The 24,467-nt window shown below is 40.1% G+C and overlaps 1 protein-coding gene across 3 annotated transcripts in view; it reads left to right on the top strand.

The window, feature by feature from the left end:
• LOC138024368 (tetratricopeptide repeat protein 28-like) overlaps positions 1 to 16,746 on the top strand; it is a 37,122-nt gene extending 20,376 nt beyond the window's left edge. The window contains exons 2-3 of one of the 3 annotated variants that reach the window (XM_068871546.1): positions 9,782 to 13,535; positions 16,161 to 16,746. In XM_068871546.1, the coding sequence (XP_068727647.1) occupies positions 9,830 to 13,535; positions 16,161 to 16,180 (3,726 nt within the window). In that variant the 5' untranslated portion in view covers positions 9,782 to 9,829 and the 3' untranslated portion in view covers positions 16,181 to 16,746. Of the gene's footprint in view, positions 1 to 9,781; positions 13,668 to 14,673; positions 14,944 to 16,160 lie in introns of those variants that run through there. The other 2 variants (XM_068871547.1, XM_068871544.1) reach the window with 2 other exon arrangements.
• The last annotated feature ends 7,721 nt before the right edge of the window (positions 16,747 to 24,467 follow it).

Raw genomic sequence — 24,467 nt, 5'->3', positions numbered from 1 at the left:
AGGGTGCCGATTTGAAAGATGAATTTTTGTTCCAGATTCTTGCGGCTTTCCGTCGTACCTAGATGTAGGGAAAGGCCGCAGATAGCCATGTGTTTGTTGGAGTGGTTAGGCAGATTAAAATGGCGAGCGACTGGCTTGGATGCATCCTTGTCATTCTTCTCAACATCGCGAAGGTGTTCGCGGAATCGGTCACCTAGTCGTCTACCTGTCTCACCAATGTATAATTTATTACATAACGTACAGATTATGCAATAACTGACATTTGCGGAGGTACATGTGAAACGATCGGTGATTGTAACAGATCGCTTAGGTCCCGATATCTTGCTAGTGTTAACAATGAAAAGACAAGTTTTGCATCGTGAGCGTGCGCATTTGAAAGTGCCGGGTTGCTCGGTAGTTTTGAGCGCGCTTCTAACTAAAAAGTTGCCTACGTTTTTGTCGCGTTTGAATGAAATAAGTGGAGGTTGCGAAAAGATTCTACCAGTGATGGGATAATTTTGGAGTAGTTTAAGATTACTGAAAATGATGCTTTTGACTGCGTGATTATGAGGATGGAAAGTGAGGGTGAATGGAATTCTGTCATTCTTATCTTTTTGTGACGTTTGTAGTGATGACTGTCGCTCAAATTGTTGGGCGTGGTGATGGCCCGCTTTGACCACAGAGACAGGATAGCCACGTTTTTCGAAGAACTGGCACATCTCCTCTGATTTGCTGGAAAAATCGGAGTCATCACTACATAGACGTCGAAGTCTAAGAAATTGAGAATAAGGGATGGAGTTCTTGACATGTGACGGATGTGACGATGAATACAACAAATAACTGTGAGAATCAGTAGGTTTGTAGTGCACACTAGTACATAGCACGTTGCCTCTAATAGAAACTTTGATATCTAGAAAAGCCAATGAAGTTTCCGAAATTTCCCAGGTATATTTAAGAGCCGGATGAAAAGAGTTGACGGAGGTAGGTTATAAATTGATCGAGTTCTTCTCTGCTGGATGAAATAGCGCTGAGGCAGTCGTCGATGTAGCGGCCGTAGAGTTCAGTTGGGGCCGTTGTACTGATGAAAAAATTGGTGTTCAACATATCCTACAAAAAGATTAGCATAGCTAGGTCCCATTCTTGTGCCCATCGCTACACCATTAATTTGTTTGTAATAGTTGCCAGCGAATGAAAAACAGTTAAGCGTTAAAACTTTTTAATCAGTACAACGGCCCCAAACCTGAACTCTATGGCCGCTACATCGACGACTGCATCGGCGGCGCTATTTCATCCTGCAGAGAACAACTCGATAAATTTATAACCTCCGTCAACTCTTTTCATCCGGCTCTTAAATATACCTGGGAAATTTCGGAAACTTCATTGGCTTTTCTAGATATCAAGTATATGTACTAGTGTGCACTACAAACCTACTCATTCTCACAGTTATTTGTTGTATTCATCGTCACATCCATCACATGTCAAGAACTCCATCCCTTATTCTCAATTTCTTAGACTTCGAGGTCTATGTAGTGATGACTCCGATTTTTCCAGCAAATCAGAGGAGATGTGCCAGTTCTTCGAAACACGTAGCTATCCTGTCTCTGTGGTCAAAGCGGGCCATCATCGCGCCCAACAATTTGATCGACAGTCATCACACTACAAACGTCACAAAAAGATAAGAATGACAGAATTCCATTCACCCTCACTTTCCATCCTCATAATCACGCAGTCAAAAGTATCATTCTTAATAATTTTAAATTACTCCAAAATGATCCCGAGACTCGTAGAGTCTTTTCGCAACCTCCGCTTAATTCATTCAAACGCGACAAAAACGTAGGCAACTTTTTAGTTAGAAGCGCGCTCAAAACTAACGAGCAACCCGACACTTTCAAATGTGCGCGCACACGATGCAAAACTTGTCTTTTCATTGTTAACACTAGCAAGAGATCGGGACCTAAGCGATCTGTTAAGATCACCGATCGTTTCACATGTACCTCCGAAAATGTCATTTATTGCATAACCTGTACGTTATGTAATAAATTAACATTGGTGAGACAGGTAGACGACTAGGTGACCGATTCCGCGAACACCTTCGCGATGTTGAGAAGAATGACAAGGATGGATCCAAGCCAGTCGCTTGCCATTTTAATCTGCCTAACCACTCCAAAAAACACATGGCTATCTGCGGCCTTTCCCTACATCTAGGTACGACAGAAAGCCGCAAGAATCTGGAACAAAAAATTCATCTTTCAAATCGGCACCCTTAATCCTCACGGTATTAATGAACGCTTTTCATTTAACTAATATATTCCTATTTTTCACGTTGCCATGTTACCACCAATAGCGTAGCTCCTACTCTACTATAAAAACTACACGTAACCCATAATCCCTCGATTCGCTCTGACGAAGGGCTAACGCTCGAAACGTCAGCTTTTAGAATCTCTGTACGGTGGCCAATTTACATTATCAACTCCGTTGATAAAACCAAACTTTTATATCTGGGTTCTGTCGAATGGCGATTGCCAGCGTTTCTACCACAATTACAAAAAGGTATGAAGATACATGTAAAGGATCTCCCTGTCGAACGCCACGTTCAAGTGGGAAGAAGTTTGAAGTTAAGCCGTTGTTTATAATACAGCTTTTTATGTCTTTGTAGAAAACGCCAACCCAATGAATGAAGTCTGGTCCAAAATTGAATTTCTCGAGACATTTTATGAGAAAACCCCATTCGACACTATCAAAAGCCTTCTGGAAATCGATAAATCATTAAACCGGGGATATTTTCCGTTACAGTGAAATCCATAATATCGTAGGATAGATCGTATTGTTTTGACTATAAACGATATTTTTCATATCCAGTCTGATTTTGATGGATTATATCAGGTAGAACACTTCTTATCCTCCATGCAATTGCTTTAGTCATAATTTTTGTATCTACATTCACAAGAGAGATAGGGCGCCAATTTTCTAGAAGCGAACAATCTTTCCCTTTTTTTTCAATTAGAGTAATGACGGCTTGTTTTTGAGAGTTAGACATCTCACCTTTTTCAAAACATTCGTCAACGCATTTAATAAGACTATCCTTAAGTACCGCCCAGAAGGTTTTATAGAATTCAATGGAAATACCATTATTCCCAGGGGTTTTATTTAGATCAAAGCTGTTTAGAAGACGAAGGCATTCCCTTGATGAAATAGACCCTTCGCATTGCTTTTGCTGTTCTTCAGATAATTTTGGAATGTTTAGCTCATTTAAAAACGCAGAGATTTTTTGTATAATTTCTGGATCATTGTTTTTGCTCATATAGAGGTCTCGATAGAAGTGTTCCTGCTCCTTTAATATACAAAACGGATCTGTCTTAATTACGCCACTAATAAAAAGTTTGCGTATATGTTTCTTTACGTGATTTCTTTTCTCCAGATTTAGAAAATATTTGCTTTTTCCCCGTATTCATGCCAGCGCGCACGCACTCGTATAGTGATTCCTTTAGTTTTTTCTTCGTAGAAGGTTTCCAATTTTTCCTGAGCTACTTGACATTGTGATGCATTTAAGTCACTTGGTGTCGTTTCAAGCTCTTCCTTTGCCTTACTTAATTCTTCTTGAAGAGTTTTTTTTCTTTCTTTTAGTTCCTTTCTTCCCTCTTCAGCCCATACTGGAAGCAGTTCTGTAACACTGTTTACATACACATCGTCCGCTAAGAACGAGCAGTTTAATTTCCAATATCCAGGGCCCTTTTGCCCGTTTTCTAGTTTTCTAATTTCTAGCGAGATTGTGTTGTGGTCTGTTCTAATGGCGGGAATTATCTCAGTCGATCTCACCATATCAAATAAATTGTTAGATATTAGATAATAATCAAGTCGACAAAATATACTTGGAGTTTTTTTACTCCAAGTAAAACTCTTTTTATCTGGGTTTTTAATTCACCATATGTCGACCAAATCAAGTTGACTTTGTAAGCATTCGATACAATTAATAACTGATTTTCTTTGGAGCAGCACACCCTCTTTTTTGTCAAGTTCCAGATTTAATGCACAATTGAAATCCCCTCTATGATGATATTTTCTTCCGAGTCAAGGTTTTCTTTTTGTAAGATTGTGAATAGATTTTTAAAAAGATTTATTAGATCTTTGTCCTTGTTTGGAGCATTTATGTTTATTAACACATACGTTTTATCTTGGATGATAGCTTTTACAATAATATAGCGCCCCATAGTGTCAACGATCTGCTGATGAATAGAACAATCAAATCCGGCCTTAATCAAGATTGCAACTCCACGTGCGTTGGAGCTTCCATGGGATGTTATGATCTCTGCACCCCATTCATTCTTCCATTGTGTTTCTGTTTTAACTGTAGAGTGTGTTTCTTGTAAAAATATTATATCTGCTTTACGTTTCCTGCACCAAGTGAACATAGTTCTTTTTTGAAAATTGCTGATGCCCTTTACGTTGAGCGATACTAATTTAAAAACATCTGCCATTTGGTATCTCAGATGTTGATCCGAAATTGGAAACTGCAGAAGAAGCCAAAAAAGGAAAACAAAAAAGAAACTCAAGGGAAAGAGAATAAATTATCTTTGAAATGAAAGTATTATAAAGAAAAGCTGTTAAAGATTGTACGCATTGAGAATAACTAAGATTTGCAGGCGTTGGTTGATGCCAATTATTTGTAAACAGGAATTTATAATTAATTACCGCATCACCGTATACAAGAAGATAATTTATACAAACTACAAATAACGTAAATACACAAAATGTTTCTCTAGCGTGCATTTGAGCTCATCAGCTCTCGGTCTGCCTAACCTGTGCTATTCATAATAAGTCCATAGTAAGGACGTTTTTTGGTCTCCGCACCCCTATATAATATATAATTAATAATTAGTTTATCCACTTTGAAAAAAGTGTAAAGCAAAGTAAAGCAACTATATTTAACGTCGATAACTCGTAACAGTAATTCAACTGACAAACCTGAGGTCGACGGTGCGCTCATTTTACTCCCCCCTCTCCATCAGTGCTCCGTTTTATGGGTAAAGTGTTTGGCCTTGTTTGGGTAAAGTGTTTGGCCTTGTTTGGCCTTCTTCAGCACCGGGTACAGTTTCTCATGAATTACATCAATCGCTTTGGGATAGTCGTGTGAAATTCCGATTCCGGTACCTTTCAAGTTTTTAACCTTTGACATTACATACTCTTTATCCTGACAGAAACTAAATTTGGCAATTATCCACCTAGGCTTAGTACGAGTTTGCGAGTTATGCCAAGTTGGTAAGCGATGCACCCGCTCAAAGCGAATTTCATTCATGTCTTCTTTTATCATTCCCAATTTCTCCTCCATCATATTTCTCACTAAATTTTCAGTTTCTCGTGGTGTCTCACCTTTTGTTTCGTTGAGATTGAATATCTTTGTTTTCCCTTCTCATATAGGCCTCTAGTTTAATGTTTCGGCACTTTATCTGCTCCATCTCCCTTCTAAGTTTTTGCACCTCCTCGCCGTCTTTTGCCTGTTGCAAGCATAACTTCGCCACGCTTGGTTTTAATTCTTGTAGTTCTTCCTTCGTGTTTTCTGCAGCCTTCTTTAAATCTTCGTTTTCATCTTCGATGACTTTTAGACGATCCTTTAGATAAGCGATTTCGGAAAACAAGTCCAGTAATTTATCCATCTTGGCCTCTAAATTTGCCAGCCTTACAGAAGTCTCGGACCAATGGTCGCCATCACACTCTTCATCCGTTTGAGAACCGGTAGTTTGCCGTAGTCTCTTGCGTGAGGTATTTTTCGAATCGGTGGAGACCTTTTCCGTTGTGAGATCTTCCATTTTCCGCAGACCGAGCGCTGATTAAATTTAGATTCACATACTTTTTTTAAAGATTTCTCCAGGAGAGACCAAATGCACGTCTGTCTTCTACCTTTGCTACCGCGCTGACTCTTGCAGGCTCCCTTGTTCGGGACTCAACACTAACGGTAGCCAACTAGCCACAGCCTAGTGAAATTTCAGTTTTGGCGAGTAGATTTTGAGCTTCCACTAGCCATTGGGGCTAGTAAAGATTATGAAGAAGTGGAGTTCTGAACGAAAACAAAAATGAAAATTATCCTTACGGATAAGGCAAAAGGAGAGAATAGAAAATAACAACAGAAACTGTGAACGGATTCTATGGAATTTATTGCCTTAGAAAACGGTAAGTTGAAAAAAAAAAAAAAACTAAAGAGGAAACCAACGCGGATTACAGTTTCCCCACGCCATGTTAAGAACGATTAATCACGAGTGAAATCATGCGGAACTTCTCGGCTCCTGTTTCCATATGCGCGTAACTCCGTCACAAACAATCGCAAGCACCTTCCGGGAGTTTGATCACAAACAGTTTGCATAAATGGAAACACCTTTTACGTTCATCCCTGACCAATCGCTGATGATCGCAAACAAGACGCATGGCAATGCAAAAGCGAGGAAACAATGATATGGAAACACAATTGTCAACTGTTTCTGATTGGTTGCGATCAATCAACAATATTTTTGTGCACATGGTGCGTTTTGACGAATTAGAAGCAAGCAATGAAAATGGTGTCCGAGTACAATTGTGGCGATGAGGGTACTCCTCAAAACGGTGTGAGTTAATGAATATCGTAGGGGAATATCCCGCCAAATATACCTGTAGTCAAGTTCTTGATAACAAAGAGCCAGTTCCTACAGTATAATTTGATACTGGCTATGCTGCTCCTCGAAAGTGTATTGGACCCAGAATCGGTGACGTCTCTTTACACTTCCTCTCTGCCTTCTTCTTCGCGCCCTTTTCTTACGATGTCACGAGATTAAGTTGCGTAAAGCAATCACGCATATGGAAAAGAGGATCGCAAACACAAACGCAAAAAGTGACAGTGTTTACGGTCGAGCCAACGCAAACTGTTTGCAACATTTACTAAAAGTGCGAGTTGTGCTTGAAATGATTGAAACTGCGCATGACGAGACTAGCGAAATCAGACCTGATACTAGCCACTAGGCTAGTAAGCTAAAAAGTTAGTCTCGAGGCCTGACTTGTTTCTTTCAGAGCTCTACCTCTTTCTTCTGTCGGGCCGATTCCTTTCTCAGACAGGATGATGCCCATAAACACTGTAAACCTGTCCACTCTAAACAAGCATTTGTCAACATTGGAAGGCAAGACATGCTGTTTCAGGTGTCCATGGTCTTGCACAGAGCCTTGTAAATATCTCATGTTGAGAAATAGATATCCCATGTTGGTGGAGCTCACTTGCTGAATTAACGCCAAACATTTAAAACTTTCATATGTATGGCCTTTGTGTGTTACGAGGGTGGAGATCTAGCGTGACCCTTGACTGCTGAAGTTCTAGCTGGTGGTATTTCCACTAGCTTGCTAAAAACATTTGTACCATTCATGTTGTGCAGCAACTCATTTACAGTTGATATTGAATATTGACCCATTTGCTCTCTTCATGTCGATGCACAAAAGAATGTCACCATCCGCCTTTCGACTGATTGGGCCCATTTTCTTCTTCTGTGATGTGACAGTCCAAGATATAGTTCCTGAACGTACGCCGAACTTTTTGAATACGCTCTCCAGAGTGGATATGTTTGAATCCGCTATGAATCCAGAACCTTGTGAACACTAATCTGGAATTGTGGATGGTGTAACAAGATCGAGCACAGTTCCTTGCCGTGAAATCAATTCTCAAGATGGCTGCCGAGGGCATGTACTTTATAGCACATGCTTGGCTACCTCTGTTTCCTTGAGGAGTCCTGAGTACTAGCGTGAATGCAGATATGCTTCGGATGTGTGTACGGGCAAATTCGATTTGAATACGCTATGTTTGGTTGGGAATATTTTTGAATCCGGAAAGAAAAAGTTGTGGATTCAAAAATATATGGATGCGCGTGGGCGGGCCCTAAGAAAGAACGACGACGACTATGGCTACGAGAAGACAACATAACAATAGTTTCAATGAGCAAAAACAATAGTTTTGCACACGCTGCACGTGCGTTTTTCATTTTGATACATTTCTTTGCCGTTCTCGTCTTGAAAACGACATTAAATGATCAAATTTGAGGTCTTGTGGAAGATGAGAGCACCTGACGATGAATTTTCAATTTTCTCCCCAAACACTAGCCACGCGTTCATGACAAATTTATTTGTGGAATGTTTATGTGCACTTTTCACGCCAAATGACTTGGAATACTCACGAAATTATTACAATAATGGTAAACGATATTTTTAGTTAATGTTGACGTAGCCTTACTCGTCGTTCTTGGTTAAGCTGCCTATTTCAAAGTGGGTGCCATGCAATTGTTTATTTCGTGTTTCCATTGCAAAAAAGGGAAGTATGCATCAGTTTAAACCGCTTTTTTTCCTGCCGAAAGCGTTTTAGTACTTACCCAACCTAAGATTAGTTCTACAGAGTTGAAGGTGAAATCATTCTGCAAATCTAGTGAAAAAGTCATAGGCGTGTTTTTCAATAGAAAATTATGAATAAAACCTTGCTGGTGGAAGAGAATGCTTATAAAAATACATAAATTTACCCAGATTTTTTAATGTAATATCCAAAAATTTGATAGTTCTAATTCTTTGAAGATTAGGTCTGAGTGATTGATTTAGGAACTAGTTTGACTGTACGTTTTGCAACGAGACAAGACTGCGACGATTAGATTGTACATGCACAAATAATACAATAATGACTATGCCGATAAAGTAAACAGTAGTACAGAGTTCGTAAACTAAATTTACAAAAACAACTATATCTGAAATTAAATGCTATAGATTCAGAGACTTTGTAAGCTAATTCAGAAATATGGGTTTTCAAGAAAGTTGTTAGTCGAGCACATCCCAGAGAAAGAGCATTCTACAATCTGTTCAATACTTCAATCATTTTTGCAGATTTGCATTGAAAGATGACGTCTTTTCTCTCTAGGCTTCAATAGAATAAAGAATTAGTTTTCCGCAAGTTTAGTGGAAGTTTTTTTGCCTTAAGCTAGGTTACCAAGTAACTGGACCTGAGCGACTAGCATCATCATATCACCAATTGCTAATAAAATCAGGTCTGGTAGATTGAATACATCACTGAACTCATGAACATAGGATAAGGAAAATAGGGGAAGCAGAATGGATCCTTGTGGAGCGCGGGTGTGTATATCAATGGCCTTTAAAGCAAAAAAGTTATGCCGACGTAATGGAACCCTTAGTATTCACGTTCGATTCTTGAAGCAGAATTTTTTTTATCCACCATAACAAAGGTCTTAGAATATACATAAACACACACCTATGGCATGTTCACTGCCATCAAGTGCAAGATGATTTCTTGTACAGGTTAATCAGTGATAAAGAGGAAGTAATACGCAGTGTAGTGAAAATGTAGACTTAGTGTATTGTATACTGTGAGGTAATTGAGATAAGTTGCTTACAAGACGGTTATATAGAATCCAGGGAACATTTGGAGCAGTCTGCATGTCATAAAAAGTGATTGACCACCAGCTTTAAACAGTGGTATCACACAAGCAATTTTGATTTGATCAGAAAAAAAGATGACAAAAAGATAACAGTACTACTTTGACTAAGTTATGTCTGATATGGGACAAATTTATGGCATTTAAATACGTCTATTTTGTGCGGTCAATTATGGCTTCAAAAATTCGGTTTAAATCAGACAACGGGCTCAACCAAAGAATTAAAGAGTTTGACGTCAACAGCAGAAAATAGTCTTTGTTAGACTCATAATGACATGCGGTCTCTTGTGTTGGTTTGGCTACGTACCTGCAACATTTGTGGTCAGTGCATTGAACTTCTCGTTATTTTTTTCATATTTTTGAAGGTGCACCCTCTCTTTCAAAGACGACTTTCCTGGTTCTCATAATCAAGAATGGCAGACAAAAAGATGAACGTCTTCGAGCAGCATATACAAGAGCTTCACGTTGCCAAAGAAGAGGGAAACAGAAAAAGGGAGGGTATTGCATATATCAATCTGGGCGGTTACTATTATGGCTTGGCTTATTTTGAAGAGGCCAGGAAGTATGTCACAGAAGCATTAAGTATTTTTAAGGAAATAAGTTGCAGTGCTGGAGAGGTAAAAGCCTGTGGCCATCTTGGCATCACTTATTACAGTCTGGGCAATTTTAGAAAGGCCAGAAAGTACCACACGCAACAACTACGTATTGCAAAACAAGTAGGGGATTGGGACCAGGAGGCAAGAGCATATTGCTATCTAGGCCAGGCTTATCACAGTCTGTGCAAATTTAAGAAAGCCATAGACTACCACAAACAACATCTTAGGGCTGCAAAAGCAGTAGGGGATAGGGCTGGGGAGGGAGCAGCCTATGGCAATCTCGGCAACGCTTATGACAGTCTGTGCAACTTTAAGCAAGCCATAGTGTACTACAAACAAGCTCTTAGTGTTGCAAAAGAAGCAGGGGATAGGACCGGGGAGTTCAATGCCAATGGTAATCTCGGCAACGCTTATCTCCGTCTGGGCAATTTTAAGCAAGCCATGGTGTACTGCAAACAAGCTCTTAGTATTGCGAAAGAAGCAGGGAATAGGGCCGGGGAGGGCAACGCCTATGGTAATCTCGGCAACGCTTATCTCAGTCTGGGCAATTTTAAACAAGCCATAGAGTATCATGAACAACATCTTAGCATTGCAAAAGAAGTAGGAGATAGGTCCGCGGAGGGCAATGCCAATGGTAATCTCGGCAACTCTTATCTCAGTCTGGGCAATTTTAAGGAAGCCATAGTGTACCTCAAACAAGCTTTTAGTATTGCGAAAGAAACAGGGGACAGGGCAAAGGAGAGCAATGTCAGTGGTAGTCTCGGCTGTGCTTATCTCAGTCTGGGCAATTTTAAACAAGCCATAGAGTATCATGAACAAGCTCTTAGTATTGCAAAAGAGGTAGGGGATAGGGCTAGAGAGGGTACAGGCAATTGTAATCTCGGCAACGCTTATCACAGTCTGAGCAAATTTAAGCAAGCCATAGTGTACTACAAACAAGCTCTTAGTATTGCGAAAGAAGTAGGTAATAGGGCCGGGGAGGGCAAAGCGAATGGTAATCTTGGCAACGCTTATCTCGGTCTGGGCAATTTTAAGCAAAGCTTACTGTACTACAAAGAAGCTCTTACTATTGCGAGAGAGGTTGGGGATAGGGCCGGGGAGGGCAAAGCCATTGGTAATCTCGGCTGTGCTTGTCAGGGTCTGGGCAATTTTAAGCAAGCCATAAAGTTCCATGAACAAAGTCTTAGTATTTCGAAAGAAGTAGGGAATAGGGCTGGGGAGGGCGAAGCCAATGGTAATCTTGGCAACGCTTGTAACAGTCTGGGTAATTTCAAGCAAGCTATAGAGTACTATGAACAAGGTCTTAGTATTGCAAAAGAAGTAGGGTATAGGGCAGGGGAGAGCAAAGCCAATGGTAATCTCGGCTGTGCTTATTACAGTCTGAGCAAGTTTAAGCAAGGCTTAGATTATCACAAGCGGCATCTTAGTATTGCAAAAGAACTAGGAGATAGGGCCGGGGAAGGCAATGCCAATGGCAATCTTGGTAAAGCTTATCACAGACGGGGCAATTTTAAGCAAGCCATAGTTTACTACAAACAATATCTTAGTATTGCGAAAGAAGTAGGAAATAGGGCCGGGGAGAGCAAAGCCAATGGTAGTCTCGGCTGTGCTTATTTCAGTCTGGGCATTTTTAAGCAAGCCTTAGAGTATCACAAGCAGCATCTTAGTATTGCAAAAGAAGTAGGAGATAGGGCAGAGGAGGGCAAAGCCAATGGTAATCTTGGTACAGCTTATCGCAGCCTGGGCAATTTTAAGCAAGCCTTAGAGTATAACAAGCAGCATCTTAGTATTATGAAGGAAGTAGGAGATAGGGCCGGGGAGGGCACAGCCAATGGTGAGCTTGGCAACGCTTATCTCAGTCTGGGCAATTTTCGGCAAGCAGTAGTGTACTACAAGCAACATCTTAGTATTGCAAAAGAAGTTGGGGACAGGGCCGGGGAGGGTAAAGCCTATGGTAATCTCGGTCGTGCTTATTACCAAAGGGGTGAGCTTGAAAATGCTCTTTTCTTTACTGAACAATGGCTTACTATTTCCCAGGAAACGGAGGACCCAGTAGAGCAGGGAATCGCTTTTCATATGCTTGGTTGTTTTCATGAGTTGTCAGGGTCATTGTGCAAAGCCATTAATTTTCATCGTCTAAGCATAAAACATTTTGATGAAACAAGGCGTCTTCTTCAGTCAGAAGATGCATGGAAAATAAGCTTTCGTCACCTAAAACGAGAGGCATACACAGGTCTATGGAGAGCACTTTTAAAGAATGGAGAGATTGTTGAGGCTCTGTATGCTGCTGAACAAGGACGAGCACAGGCCTTGACAGACTTTTTGAAGGTGCAATTCGGCTTTGATGAAGAACCTTCCAAGAGAGCTTCGACGAAGGAAACTATTTCCGCTCTAATGAAATATTTGCCTTTACAAACAGTTTTCATGGCACTTGAACGGAACATTATTAATTTTTGGCTTCTGAGAAGAGGAAGCGGAATAGAGTTTAGGCAAAAGAAAATCGAATATGGAAGTGCTGATTCACCAATGAAAACTACTTTGAAACAGATTGGCGCGGGGGCTGTTGTCCGATGCGAGAATCGCTTGATACACAGACATAGTAGGGAATTCTCTTGCAGTGGAGAAACTGTCGAGGAATCCTTTCAGTTCTTCAGCGTGTCCGACAACCTCTTACAGTCCTTGTATGATGTCTTAATAAGTCCTATTGCAGACTTGCTCGAAGGTGATGACTTGACCTTTGTTCCTGACGGGTCATTTTGCTTGGCTCCTTATTCTGCATTGAGTGACTCGCTCATGATTCGCACTGTTCCCTCATTGACTGCTTTAAAACTGATTGCAAGTGCACGTGACAACTTCTACAGTAAGAGTGAAGCTCTGCTTGTGGGCGATCCGTGGTTAAAGGAAGTCACTCGTGGCACTGGTGAACCCATGTTTGAGCAGTTGCCTTGCGCGAAAAAAGAGGTGGAGATGATTGGAAAACTTTTGCAGACCGCTCCACTCACTGGTAGAAATGCAACAAAAGCTGAGGTGCTGAAAAGAATGAAGTCAGTTGCCTTAATCCACATTGCTGCTCATGGAGATTCGAAATTTGGAGAAATTGCTTTGGCCCCAAGTCCTGAATGCACATTCCAGATTCCCAAAGAGGAAGATTACATGTTAACAATGAGCGATGTTCATGCAGTTGGTCTTCGAGCAAGACTGGTTGTGCTCAGCTCTTGTCACAGTGGCCGAGGAGAGGTGAATGCTGAGGGTGTGGTTGGAATAGCCAGAGCTTTTCTGTGTGCCGGTGCCCGGTCTGTTCTGGTGTCACTCTGGGCAATTGATGATGAGGCAACCTTGCTGTTCATGAAGAGTTTTTACCAACACTTGGCAGATAGAAAAAGTGCAAGTGTAGCTCTTCACCATGCTATGAAATCTCTTCGGGAGAAAAATGAGTATTCCGCCATTAAATACTGGGCACCATTTGTTCTGATTGGCGATGATGTCACTTTTGAATTTGGACCTCAACAACTCGAAAAGAATGGTAAGTGCTGTTGGAATATAATTTAAATTCTGAAAAGAAATATGACGTACAGGTTTCTTATCGGCAAGTTGTCGAAAGAAAAAAGGTAAGTTCTTCACAAAGAAATGGTCTCAAAATCGGTCGCCACTGTAGGTCGGGTACTTTCTTTTCTGTAGATAATTGTTTGAACCGTGCAATGGACTGAAAACATATCACTAATTGCCGGTTGCCTGCGTAAAGTGCAGGAAAAGGCGCCTCTTTTTAGTAAGCTTGGTTGGTTACCTATTGATGACGTCATACGAATGAGAAAGCTCTGTATAACGCAAAATGTTCTTTGAAGATTATATTTTCTATGTTAATGATAAGTACAGACATAATACAAGGGCGTCAGCAAATAACAATTTATTCATACCCCTTTTTCGTATCAATTCTGGTCTGCGCACCTTTCATGCAAGTGCCAACCGACTGTGGAACACATAAGAATATAGCACTAGAAGTATTACAATCTTAAGGAATTTTAACACGTACATTAGTAATAAATACTTAGTAATTCCAAGCTCGATCATTTTACTATTCATGGCACCTTTCAACAATTTTAGTTAAGTTTAGAAATACTTTGTGAATACTTTAATTTTTATCAATGCTATTATTAATGGACCACATTGTAAACTACTGAATTATCAGTAATTGTGTCATCCAATAAAGTTCTTTATGATTATTTATGAAGTAAAGTTAGATAGGGAGCTTAAGCAAGCGCATTTTAGAGGCGCGGACGGCAACCAGAAGAGAACATTTTTGCGTGCCAGGACAGTGGTGTCTCCCACATTTTATACTAATCATCTCTAAAGATACTTAGGAATGTAAATGTGGTTGTGTGAAAACGAGGTAAAGGGGAAAACAGTTCACTTCCAGTTGCTGTCTGTGTCTCAAAAACGGGCGTTCTTAAGCTTCCTATTGAGAGGTTATAGTCTACATGTCACAGTGATACATAATGGTAAAAGGACTGGGTGGAGTCCAATTTGTATAGGTGATCACATGATTTCGAGTGCAATTTGGGATAAATACATGTAAGCACTTGTAAATTTTTTCAAAGACTACAAATTGCACTTGCCCGTGGAATAAATAAGCACGAGTAAACTTTTTCAATTGGAACCCACAGGGTAAACGAAAGAGGGGCCGCCCCAAGAATAGCTGGAGGAGGGATGCGGAAAAAGAGATGACGGTCCTCGGGAAGAACTGGAAGGAGCTGCAACAGCTGGCAGAAAAGAGACGTCTCTGGAGGCTTTTTGTTGATGGCCCATGCTCCAGCTTGGAGCCAAGGGCTTAACTAACTAACTAAACTTTTTCAAAGACGACCAAAATTGCAAGAGCCCGTTGGCGAGTGCAATTTGTGTGCTTATTTATTCCAAATTGCACGAGATAAATCATGGGATTAATGATAATATACAAGAAAAATTCGACATGGTTAAGCAGAAGAAATTAAACGCACGCGAATCACGCATCAGGAAATAATTGCGCCATCCAGGACGCGCGGTTGATTTGAAAACAAAAGATTTGGTTGGCTATCTGTGAACTTCTTTGTTCATTGACCAGTCAGAATGATTGCCTTATTACCTTTTTTTGCATCCAATTACCTCTTTTCTGCACTGCTCTCAGCCAATCAGAATCGCGAGTATTTTTGTCATGTATGTTATTACTATATGTAATCACATGAGGTCGAGTACTATTAAGGATTAAGTGCACGAGTGTTTTGGAAATTTTAAAAAAATTGCCCGAGTCGCGAAGCGACGAGGGCAATTTGGAAAATTTCCAAAACGCAAGTGCAATTAATCGTTAATAGTACGAGGACTCATGCGATTACTTGTTTATCAATAAATGGCAAAATTTATACGAAGGAAAATCAGGTGCGCAGTCTATTTTTATCTGGGAAGCCTGTTTAGCGCTACGGCAAATCAGTTGCTATGCAACGGATTAACCAATCATTGACAGGTAATCAAGCCCTCTCTTGATTACCAAAAATGCCCTCGATTAAGAGAAAATGCCCTCTGTCTCAGCCAATCAGCGCTCAGTAATTTTGCCCTTTATTGATAAGGTCTGTAATCATACTTGTGATTAAACAAATCGGACGACCGCGTAGCGGGAGTCCGATTTGTTTAATCATGAGCATGATTACATACTATATTGGACGATACGAAGTCCTGTTACCAATTAATCATAACCATTACAATTTCCAAGAAAACAAAATAATGCATTCCTTTTTCACTGTCTAATGTTAGTGGTTGTTGCTATGGGTATTGTGACAGATTGTGTTATTGGTGGATTAAGCTGAGTGCACTCAATATGATTGGCTGATGGAACTGTCCGATTTCAGGTATCCGATTACAGCCAACCGTCCGCTTTCACTGTCCGCTTTCACTGTCCGATTTCAACTCCTACACAATAATTAGTGAAAAATAAAGTAGTTAATGCACCAATCAAATTTGAGAAAATTGTCATGGTTATGATTAGTAGTTGAATATTAATTGTTGCTATCTATGTACAAATGCTTTCTCATGGATGAAAATAAGTGTCTTCACAATCATTTATCAATCAGAACGAATGTAACCCGCGATTTTTTCTTTTTTTCTTTCTTACTGTTTTTTTCAGAAACGGCGTCGAAAACTTGAGAAAACTACTTCTTAAACTGTAATGCGTCGATATGTCATCTTTCTTACTTCAATTATATGAGTTATTGTAAGCATTAAGGTATTAAACTTCATCATGAGCGGTAAAGGGAGATGGTTGGGAAAATGATTCATCTTTTGCTCCGTATACGAACTTTCCATAAGGCCAAGACAGAGTTTCCAGGAAGAGCCGTTTTTCATTCATACTGTTAACGCTAAATGTCAGTGCTGTCAAATGCCATGATTATCCTTTTTTCTTAAAAAAGCAACACTTGAAGATCTTTCTGTAAAGAAAAGGTGCGAAAAGAAAAGCCCACAGACAAAATTAAAGAACTGGGCAGATTTCTACACTGTAAAAAAACTAGGAAATGAAAGTTACCTGACCTCATAATTAGTCTGCATTTAAAGTGAAATGACTGTAGAAATATGTCTCCGGCAAACGTCAGGATTTGAGCGATCTCTTTGGGCAATTTCTTAGGGACACTTCCAGAAAGTTAAAAAACTAGGAAATGAGTGTTGCTTTAGAGATTACGATCAATGCATAGATTGATTAGTACATACTAAGTAGTAAACCCCTTCATCCAAACGGGCGTTGTAATGAACAATCGTAGACAAATACAAAACTCATATAATCATAGTCTATTTATTTTGTAAATAAACATATGAAACATCTAATGTGGTTTAGCAAAGAAAACTCTGACTGACCAGTGCCTTACTTACACAGACGTGCGAGGAGAAGAATGAAGTATAATCGTCGCAAATGGCAATTTGAGCGCAGATTGGCTACCGTAACTACAGAGAAAAGTATTTTATTGACTTTTAACAGTTTTTCCTACCACTGTTAATTATTTTTTCTTTTCGGAAATGGACTATGGGCGCTTTACATTTGATGGAAAGAAAGTTTGAGCCATGACTCGGTGTGCAATTGCGTCACTGAGCTATCAAGCCATCTGAGAGCGTGTCACTGGGGAGTTCGTATTATATTCCATAATTCACCTGCCTAAGACTGTCCCTTCACCCGTCGCAAATCAACTAGTTTTCCACTCTTCCCATAGCCTGCGTAGCTGGCGGGTTAGTTTATCGCAGGACTATTTAAACACTCGGGTCACTGGGGAGTTCGTATTATATCCCATAATTCACCTGCCTAAGACTGTCCCTTCACCCGTCGCAAATCAACTAGTTTTCCACTCTTCCCATAGCCTGCGTAGCTGGCGGGTTAGTTTATCGCAGGACTATTTAAACACTCGGGTCACTGGGGAGTTCGTATTATATCCCATAATTCACCTGCCTAAGACTGTCCCTTCACCCGTCGCAAATCAACTAGTTTTCCACTCTTCCCATAGCCTGCGTAGCTGGCGGGTTAGTTTATCGCAGGACTATTTAAACACTTGCAAGTACGATGGTTTTGGCCGCGCTTGGGCCGCGACTGGCATGGAGACTACTGGTTTTAGAATCCCGCCTGCTACAATTCTTGGGTATTTTGAATAGTCCGTCCACCAGCGGACGGGAAATTTGGGAAGACAACCTGTTTATCGAATGTATTTCATACGTTATTGAGGAAATTAACCCGAAGCAGCGTTAATTTCCTTGCTCTTAATTTCCATGATTTTAACCCTAATTTTGAGACCTTTCCAGTCATTCATGACACGTAAAACCGATAAAATAAGGTACGTCGTGCTTTTTCCGAAACAGGTTCAAGATTGTTAACATATATAGTAGTGTCCTCGAACATACTATGTGTATGGATTCGGATTTATTGGGATGTATGATAACTCCTTGAAGTTTCCGCCAGAAGAAATCTGTTCCAATCACTTTTCTAGTTTATCATTAAGGGCTTTATTGGCAGTTAAGGCCCTTGATACTTAAGACAAGGCAGCCCTTTCTTTGACTGGGGACGTGGATCGAGAGAGGATACCGTGGTTGCGTGGTTTCCACGGTCCTATTTCCGCCGAAACAAACTTGTGAAATTCCACTGCACTGCAGATTTTTCTTTCGCAGCTCTTACGTGATCGTTCGGATAGCGATGCCGACTCTTCAAACCAATACGCACAAAGATGTGTCGCTTGCATGTCGAGATTACCTGTCTATACTAACCAGATGGCTTAGTTAAAGAAATTTACAGTAGGGAAACATAATTTTTTAACGTCTTATTTTTGGTTCAGATTACAGCCACACAACCTACAATAGTCGTTCGAGCCGTCTTCCTTCGTCTTTCGTCGTCAAAGCTTTGGAATTTGCCCTCTAGTGCCACCCCCTCTCGGGAATTTGACGTATATTCTTTGCCCCAGGGTGGGGATGTTTGACTTTTTTGTCGAGAGAAATGGGACCTGAAGACACGTGCGTCTTGAGAGTAGCATGAACATGGCAATTTCAGCTGTTTTGTAGGTTTCACCAGTTTTCATGGAACGAAACAATTACTTCTTACTGTTATTATTTATATTAATTTTGTTGCATTAATAGCTCAGGATGATTTATCATGGCAGATACGCAGAACATTGAAGAAAATAAAAAAAAATACACAGCAACTGCGACACTTGGAGGGATACTGTTTGCCCATGGTGGAGACATCTGATCTGATTTTGCTTATTTGTCGGGCCCTGGAGTAGGGATTTTGACCTAAAATTCTTCTGAAAAGTCAAATACCTTACATATGCCTGGGCTCTCCCCCTCCACCCTCCCGGGGCTTAACATTGATAGCAAGAGGTGAAAGTATGATGGAAGATTTCTGCAAAAGCTATTTACTAATTGCTACCAAAGGCAAACAATACCAATGTCCACACTGCAAATGGCTTTTAATGAGGTCTTTAATGAGGATATCAGCTTCACTACGTGACAAGCCCTTTACAGATGGGTCCTCCAACTTAATTAAAAAAATACAGAGCCGATTGAAACTATAAATTATCATAATACATCAATGCAAAATTCTCAAATTAAAATTGATATCCATCAGAAATGTAATTCTTCTTACTACATATTGCATATTACTACATTTTACTTTCATTTTTTTTGTGCTATTCCCGGAAGTCATCACTTAAGGGATCAGAGCTGCATAAGCCCACTAATTAATGATGCCGGCCCTCAAAATGATCGGATTACAAATGATCCCCAGAAAAGATATGGTCCACTCATCAGTAATCAAAGAATGGAAAGAGCTCAATAATTTCGACAGTGGATTAAATTTTATGTTTACTATTTTACTTTTCTTATAATGCCACGGGCATGTCAGTTCTCATGGAGTCCATACGATTCCTGGTTTTTTGCGGAACCATGTCTGGTCCTGTGTAGACCTCTTGCAGTGAGTCACATCTGCCGACCACAAAAATAGTGGTTATCTTTGTACATGTTCTTTCTGGATGTAACCGTGGAAGTGTGTAAGAGATGGTTATTTTATTTCCGTTTTCTCAGGCATCTCAGCGATAGTATGTGATTGGCTAATCCCGTGGGCTCCAGCGGTCCATATTTTCCCACTTGGACCGCTCTTACGGACCGCGCCAAATTTCACATTTGCACGTTCGTTTTCACTTTTAAAAGAATAGTGCATGCATTTGCTTCCTTTTTTTTTTCATTATCAAGTTCACTTTATGGGTTTAATTATACAGTTCCAATGATCCCTTTCAGTGTCACCTTTGAAATAGCCTCCAAGACAATCACGTTTTATTCATTGCATTAAAAATTGCGTCTTGCGTACGGCCCGCGGCCTGCCGGCTTGTGCCCTTAGCAATACCTTGGACACAGTTTTTCCCCATACGGACCTACCGTCCGGCAAATAACATATATATTTACTCTAGACAACAAGAATAGTTGCTAGATTGTCTTGTGTAAATTAAAAGTAGCATGTTTGTAAGTTTCCTTAATCACCTACTTGCTAGTTAGTGAAAATACAGACTAAGGGAAATATGCAGATTTCCAACACAGCCTAGACTTTACTAAGGGCAACCTTAGGTATGTGTTAGTGATGGGTTTGGGTTTTTTTTTTTTTTTCACAGTCTTTATTTTACATTTCTTAAAGGGAAATATTAGTTCTTGCTTCTATTAAGTCGTGGTTAATGAAAGGGGAACTTATTAGGAAACCCGGCAAACTTTAAAAGAGGAGGCTATTAATCAATTCTGTACAGCTCACGTGACAATGACTGTGCAAAGCAGTTTCACGGTCAATGTCACGTGGCTGCCTGTCTCAACCTCAAACATGGAACAATAGGACTACCCTTTGAAGTTTGCCGTATTTCCTTAACCCGTTTCCTCTCCATTAACTATGATGAAAGGAGATACACCAGTTCCGCTCAGGAGTGGAACAATCCAGTTTTGTATAGGTACAGTACAGGTACAGTATAGGTACATTACACTTACCAATATAGGGGTTAAAATACTTTGGGCTTAAGCTGACTGATTTACGCCGACCAAAACTCACCATTAAAAATAAACCTCATAAAAGGGCCATATTATGGTATTTTGGGGTGCATCAGGAAAATTCTTGGTTAATCACAAATGTTGAACTTTTACATAGTAATATGTAACTCCTATACGGATAAATGGAAACCGGAGATAAGCGCCGGCCTGATGGCCTCCTTGGCTCGTACGCAGACTTTTTTTTTGTACGGATAAATCGCAGAAAATATTGTTGCGAGCCCAGACAACCTTTTTCCAGTTATTGTAAAATCTTCAAGCTGATTTTTTTTCAATATAACCCACGCAAATCAAACCACTTTCAAAGGTGTCCTTGGCTTCGTTGTATTTCTTTTATGTTGCTCTACCGTTTTGAGCAGTTATTGGGATTTTCATCTCTTGTCTCTCATTCAGTTTTTGCTTGTCATGAAATTTCCTAAAATTACATAACAGAGCACCCAACACTGAGCTTAGGTCACCTGTGCTTTGATGTTCCAGTATTAAGGACGTTGCCCACTAATTCAAAGGTATTTTTGCGGAGGGTATGAATATGCGGGAAAAACATATGTTAAAATATTTATTTAAAAAAAAAAACAATTTGGGGGTAACCTCGCATTTTTCAAAGATAATTGATCAACAATATTTATAAAAAGCTTTAAAATACAAAGCAATGTATGACGTTCTTTTCCAAATTGAAGCTTGATTATTGCGCATACGTTCAGCGCATCTGGAGATACTCGGGTTTACTATGGGTGAAGCAGCGCGGCCAAATGAAGAAAATGAACCACCTCCTAATCACCCTTAACTGGGAAAGGCTATTAATTCGACGAAAGAAACGGAAAGCCTTTATGATGTGTGAGAAAAAAAAGGAAAAGGCCCCGGATTATCTTCAACGTCTTTCACTCAGTACTACTCTAATTACAGCCTGAGAAACTCTGAGGGAAAACTGGCTTTTCCAAAATCGAGAACTAATTATTTAAAGCGAAGCCTCTCCTATAGTGGGGCCACATTTTGGAATAACTAGCCCAATCGCTTAAAAAATGTCGGATGCGTTGATCAATTTAAGCGAAACTTGAAGGATTTCCAGCAGTTTTAAATAGTTTTAGTTTTTAACTTGTAAAGCTTTACTGAGGATTTTCCGTGTTTAAATAAAGTCCTACTACTACTACTACTACTACTACTACTACTACTACTACTACTACTACTACTACTACTACTACTACTACTACTACTACTACTACTACTACTACTACTACTACTACTGCTACTGCTACTGCTACTGCCACTGCTACTGCTACTGCTACTGCTACTGCTACTGCTACTGCTACTGCTACTGCTTCTACTACAGTCTTTATTTAACGAGGGTTGAACACTTAATAGTTAAAGGCTAATAAACGTGTGGCCCTTAAAAAGATCTCCTTAATTAGATACTTGCTAGTTAGTGAAAATACTGACTAAGGGAAATATGCAGACTTGTAACACAGCCTAGACTTTACTAATGGGAACCTTAGTCATGTGTTAGTGATGGGTCTGGATGGTTTTTTCCCCAGTGTTTATTTTACATTTCTTAAAGGGAAATATTACTGCTTGCTTCTATTAAGTCATAGTTAATGAAAGGGGAACTGATTAGAAGAACTTTAAGAGAGGAGGCTATTATTCAATTTTATAAAGCTCACGTGGCTGCCTGTCTCAACCTCAAACATGGAACAATAGGACTACCCTTTGAAGTTTGCCGTATTTCCTTAACCCGTTTCCTCTCCATTAACTATGATGAAAGGAGATACACCAGTTCCGCTCAGGAGTGGAACAATCCAGTTTTGTATAGGTACAGTATAGGTACATTACACTTACCAATATAGGGGTTAAAATACTTTGGGCTTAAGCTGACTGATTTACGCCGACCAAAACTCACCATTAAAAATAAACCTCATAAAAGGGCCATATTATGGTATTTTGGGGTGCATCAGGAAAATTCTTGGTTAATCACAAATGTTGAACTTTTACATAGTAATATGTAACTCCTATACGGATAAATCGCAGAAAATATTTTTCAAAGCCCAGAAAACCTTTTTCCGGTTATTGTAAAATCTTCAAGCTGAATTTTTTTTTTCAATATAACCCACGCAAATCAAACCACTTTCAAAGGTGTCCTTGGCTTTGTTGTATTTCTTTTATGTTGCTCTACCGTTTTGAGCGGTTATTGGGATTCTCCTCTCTTGTCTCTCATTCAGGTTTGTTTGTCATGAAATTTCCTAAAATTACATAATAGAGCGCCCAACACTGAGCTTAGGTCACCTGTGCTTTGATGTTCCAGTATTAAGGACGGTGCCCACAAGTTCAAAGGTATCTTTTTACAATCACAACGGCTAGAGCTACTGTTCCGTCAAATCACTTGGCACACTTCAGCTTCCAACGGTGAAATTCTGGAAATTGGTCGTCGTTTTATAACTCCCCTGGTTTTTACGTCTAGGACTGGCACTCGTCCATCTTTACCGGGATACACTGCATCTATACGTCCGAGCTTCCAATCCTGTCTCGGTGCGTCTGGGTCAATTACCAACACAACGTCCCTTACTTTCATGTTCTTTGAAGGTTGGAACCACTTTTGCCGGGATTCAATACTTGGTAAGTACTCTCGCATCCATCGACTCCATACTCTACGAATCAGCTTCTGTATTCGTCTCCATCGTCTACCCACACTGACCGCCATCGAATCGACTGTGTCTGGTGCAAGCTCACCACCCATTTGACCAATTAAGAAGTGATTTGGGGTCAACACAGGCTCGTCATTGACTTCTCAACTAACTGTAGTTAGAGGCCCGGAATTCAACAAACTTTCGACTCCTGTAAAGACTAACTCCTCCTCATTGACGTCTGCTTCTTTTAAAATTGCATAAATTGCTCTCTTGGCCGATTTAATTATACTCTCGAATACACCGCCAAAATGTGGTGCTTCTGGTGGGTTGAATTGCAACTCAATTCCTTGATTGGAAGCCAGCCTTTGGATTTTTCCTGGTCCAGTCTATCCACTAGCTCCTTGATTTCTCGTGCTGCTCCAACGTTGTTATTTCCATTGTCACTGAGGATCAATTTAGGCCACCCTCGTCGAGCTACCATACGTGTCAGCGCATTTAAGGAAACATCCGTATCCAAGGAAGTTTCCATTTCTAAGTGACAACAGTGTGTCTGTAAACACACAAATAAGCATAGGTATCGCTTTACTCGTGGTCTGCCTCGCCCTTGCATCGTATAGAATGGTCCTGCAAAATCTGTTGCACAATTAGCAAATGGTTTCTGAGTCATCTCTAATCGAATTCCAGGTAACGGCGCTATCTGTAGTCGTACTGGGCAGCTCCTGAATCCCCTGTTACATTCCACACATTCCTTGATACATCGCTTTACTTTTTGTCGGCCTTGAATCACAAAGTACTTTTCTTGTTAATGGTTCAATGTGAAGTTCACTCCCATCTCGTCACCTTCCTGCTCATAGTGATACTTCACAATTAACTTGGTAACGATGTGATTCTTTGGAAGGATGATTGGGAACTTAATCTCTTCAGGTAAATCATTTGAATATCGCAGTCGCGTGTTTCATCGAAGGAGACACCCATACAGCTTTGGTGTAATCTTCAGTAACATACTCTTGCTAGGGAGAGGCTTGTTGTCTTCAAGTGCTCTTATTTCGTCATGAAAGCAATCTCGTTGAGCTGTCTTGATGAATTTCTCTTCTGCTTGTTTAAGTTCCCTTGGGTTTAACTCCCCACTTTCTCGATCATTTTGAGGCTTTCTAACATTCGCAAAAAATCGATTAATCCAACCGTTCACTCCCACTAAAAGACCTTCCGAACTAAAGCTTTCCTTTTGACTTGCTTCTACACCATTTTGTATTTTACATTGGGTCTGGTGT

The sequence above is a fragment of the Montipora capricornis genome, chromosome 11 (assembly GCF_036669925.1).
Source record: "Montipora capricornis isolate CH-2021 chromosome 11, ASM3666992v2, whole genome shotgun sequence".
Classification (NCBI taxonomy): Eukaryota; Metazoa; Cnidaria; class Anthozoa; order Scleractinia; family Acroporidae; genus Montipora; species Montipora capricornis.
Note: the sequence above shows the minus strand (reverse complement) of the source record. Positions and strands in the feature narration are given on the sequence as shown.